At 47.5% G+C, this 3,813-nt stretch overlaps 1 protein-coding gene across 1 annotated transcript; it reads left to right on the top strand.

Annotated features, from left to right (window-relative positions):
* Window positions 1-90: 90 nt before the first annotated feature.
* Window positions 91-904, top strand: H257_15024 (hypothetical protein). Its single transcript, XM_009842995.1, has one exon. It carries the CDS (start codon window positions 152-154, stop codon window positions 863-865), a length of 714 nt encoding a protein of 237 aa, XP_009841297.1. The 5' UTR covers window positions 91-151; the 3' UTR covers window positions 866-904.
* Window positions 905-3,813: the final 2,909 nt, after the last annotated feature.

The raw sequence follows: 3,813 nt of genomic DNA, 5'->3' as shown, positions 1-3,813 counted from the left end.
CTACAAGCAGTTCCTCGCCCAACAGGCCTCTCATGCCACCACTGCTTCCACTGATCCCGGACCTGAGAAACCACGTGTGAAACCAGTATCACCTGATCCATCCAAGGTCCCCCACGGCACGAAAACTCAGAAGCTCGTGTGGACAACAGCCATGGTGGTTGCGTTGTTACAGAACCGATGCGGTTCGCACGACCATGCATTCAAAGGATCCAAAAGCGCCAAGCAGCTGTCACGTACGTGGGGAAAGATCGCCCTTGCAATCAACTTGGACTGCTACCAATCCGTTACCGGACTGAAGGCAAAGTCAAAGTACCACAAGCTCAAGATCGAGTATGCTACCATCTGCAAGGACTTGGCGAAAACTGGCAACTCATTGTCAAGCGTGGTAGAGCCTCCCTACTGGTCGGACCTGCAGAGCTGGCTAGCGGCCAAGACTGGTATGGGAAACGTGGAGTACGCAGCACTCGATTCGACAGAGGAGAGTGCTCGTAATCGCACGATCGACTCCGGCTTCGACTCTGACACCGAACATGACAACCTGGACAGCATTGAACAAGACAATGAAGAAGCAGACGGCGGCATGATGTCATCGACATCCAAGCGCGCAACCAATGTGGATAGACGACAGGGCGAAGTCAACCGCCAACGAGAAAAACGAGCCAAGAAGATGGACATGGCAGCATCTATTGTTTCGTTGGGTGAGAGCCTTGCAAAGGGTCTTGCAAGTTCAGGTCGAAACGTTGATCATTCAGCATCGATTGGAGATGCTCTTATTCATCTCAAGGAAAGTGTGGACAAGAATATTGAGATTCAAACTCAACTTATGGCACTTATTGAGAGCCGTTTTGTTGCCGAGCAACAATAGCACATTAAATTTTACTAATAGTAGCAAATTCTGTGGAAGTGTGACGACGGGAAATTTTCGGTTGTATGAATTTATTACGAAGAAATATGTGTTGCTAGATACTCTTTCAAACTATCACGTGCTATTTTAGCCCGATTGCCATCGATAACATACATCTCTGCAGGGAATACAACGTCCCCGGCAATATGCATCCAATCATGAACATTGACTTCTTCTTCATCCTCGCGTAGATCAATCATCCAGTTGTGGAGAATCATCGTTGCTTGGACTATAGCAGCCATGGTAGTAGGATCCTTTTGCTCTAGAGCCTTCTTAAAGATCCTAAACTTTGCCTTCCACAACCCAAATGCTTGTTCTACCACCATACGAGTTCTGGAATGCAAGAGGTTGTAGTGCGACTCGTCGTCGTCCATGTCTTCAACAATTGGGAACGGAGTCATGATGTGGGGCAGGAGAGTGTAGCCAGCATCACCAAGAATGATGCCGCCAGACGGAACAACACGGGTGGCGCCGAAAATGGAATCTCTGAAGACGGCGCGATCGTTCTGGGACCCTGGCTTGATCGAAACGGACAAAAAGCGTTTGCGACAATCAACCGCCGCCTGGACATTGAAGGCTGGGAAGCCTTTTCGACAATACCAACCTTCGTGGTCTGTAAACCGTCGAACACGTAGGAGCGTCCCATCCACTGCGCAACAAACCGAAGGGACCCCGGCTATGGCCTCAAATCCATCCATTTGGGCACGCCACCCAGCGTCGGACTTTGGAAATGTAATAGTATCCACCAGGCAGCACTTGACAAGCAATTGCACAATTTGTGTTGTACAGCGCAATGCGAGGGTGCGACATATCCCAAACACTTGACCCGTGCAGTCGTAACCATCGCAGTGGGTCATGTAAAAGAGTGCTATCGCCACCCTGTCTCGGACACTGTGCGGCGTATGGTGGTGCAGTGGGCCATACATGACTGGCCAATGGTGCTGGATCCGGAGTGCAATTGCATTGAATGATGTCTCCGAGCATCGGAGGTATCGGCTGTACCACGCCCCATGGTGAGTACTCGTTTTCACTCGGGACCACAGCGATCTTGTTGAAACAGTGAATCGATTCATGCGTTGTGATGGAGCGTTGCGGCCGTCATGCGTGACCATCATGATTGTAATAAGCACGGCGCACACAGCGGCAGCATGATGGTGAGAGAGGACCAAGGGCATCGGAACTCGAGCTGTGTACAGGTCAACAACCAATGATTGATTTCTCTCCACCAATGAAATTTGTTCATAATTACTGTGACCATGCAAAACTATCAATTACATGGTGTTTTATGCAAGATACGCTGGAAATGGTCAAGATGGCCTTGTTGAGGTCAGCCAGGAAACTATTTCGCTGGCAACGTTGGAACGCGATGTGATTGGTTCAAATATCTAAGCTCCGCTGCAAGCTGTTACTGTGAATCGCCCCTAACCAGTCCTCGATATCGGCCACGCGTCGAAACCAGACGGTTCTCGACCTTCTATATAGGTGCGGTTTGCCCTCGGTCATTTCCAAGGGCACACGACGCACTTCTGCGGACGCGGCAGAACCAGTATACATGACGACCAATTGACAATTTTATAGGTTATCTGCGAAGTAAACATCCTACTTCAGTATGCGTTCTTGGATCGTGATGTTTGTAGGGAGGCACCATGAGTTTGTACACTGGATACCAATTGGATACAGCTCAGGCGCGAATTCTTGTCTTTTCGGGGTACGTTCCCAACCAAGAGGTATCATCTTGCATTGCTGTCGTCGATCCCTGAGCAATTCCTGGTCAGGACAAGGATTTCAAGTCGAATGTCCGGATAATTCGACATGGTAACGTATCGCGTTCAAGCTGTATAATCTATTGGAGGCTTTCTAGTGAAACAATACTGCGATGTGATGCGATGTGATTGGCTCACAGGGAGTGATCATAAATTGGTACAGTGATCATAAATTGATCATTTACGTTACGATGGAATTGCTCCCCTCTGGGGCTCTTAGGGCATCCCAAATGGTGCGACTGCCAAAACTGCATATTTGACCCAAAAACGGTAAAATAGCGTTTACCGTCGTACCATTGGGGATGCCCTTACTCATGGGTAGAATACTTCTACGTATGTAGTATTGGCTAGTTGTGCTTGCGTTTCATGATCAAATTGGCGTCGATAATGACGTTCTAAGTGCCCAAGTATGTACGGTACTGCGGCGCATGGTGCTGCAGGACTTTTTTCAAGTAGTATTTCGCAACTGTTTTTGTAGCTTTGTGATTGAGAATAGTATTTCGACAATTTTAATTCAAATTTACAATCATATTATACTCGGGCAATAGGAAATGCTCATTGTATTTCAATACAAAGCACAAGTCAGATGAGATGAAATTTGACGCTAATCTGTTTCATACTAATCTGAAGTACTTCCAAAATTTCAGCAAACTTGGAGTAAGGTAACCGATCGATTTTCTGAACACTTTTTAGGTCCATTTTGGTCCAAACTTTGAAGGGCTATTAGAGAGGTTTAGTAACTTGTCCAGACCGCATCCATTCCGCATATTTTTGACAATAATCGCTGTATGGATGGTCTGGAATATCGAAATTTTGGTTTTGCATCATTCCAGTCCGCATCCATACAATCATCCGGTTAGGGCTGTCGGATATGATATAAATTCATCCGTCACCAACATCACATGGCGTTCACGCCGATGTTAGCCACGCGCGACTCTAAGACCACCCATCAGCGTCACCTTGTAATTGCGCTACTCGCCTCTCCAATCATATAGGGACAAGAGGGGCAAGCATCACAAGGACAAGTAGAAGCTGAGGCCGAGGTCCCAGTAGACTTCCCAGCAGTTGACGTAGTTGACTGATGGCAACGCTTATACACCCTGATTTACGCTTGAATGTCGTGAATATTCGAGCACCTTGTTTAAC

Source organism: Aphanomyces astaci (assembly GCF_000520075.1).
Source record: "Aphanomyces astaci strain APO3 unplaced genomic scaffold supercont1.65, whole genome shotgun sequence".
Taxonomy (NCBI): domain Eukaryota; phylum Oomycota; class Saprolegniomycetes; order Saprolegniales; family Verrucalvaceae; genus Aphanomyces; species Aphanomyces astaci.
The sequence above is the reverse complement of the archived record's forward strand: the minus strand, read 5'-3'. Positions and strand labels throughout refer to the sequence as shown.

What these genes read in the sequence shown, in the direction of transcription:
- H257_15024 (XM_009842995.1), top strand. Translation starts at nt 152, where the DNA reads ATGGTGGTTGCGTTGTTACAGAACCGATGCGGTTCGCACGACCATGCA.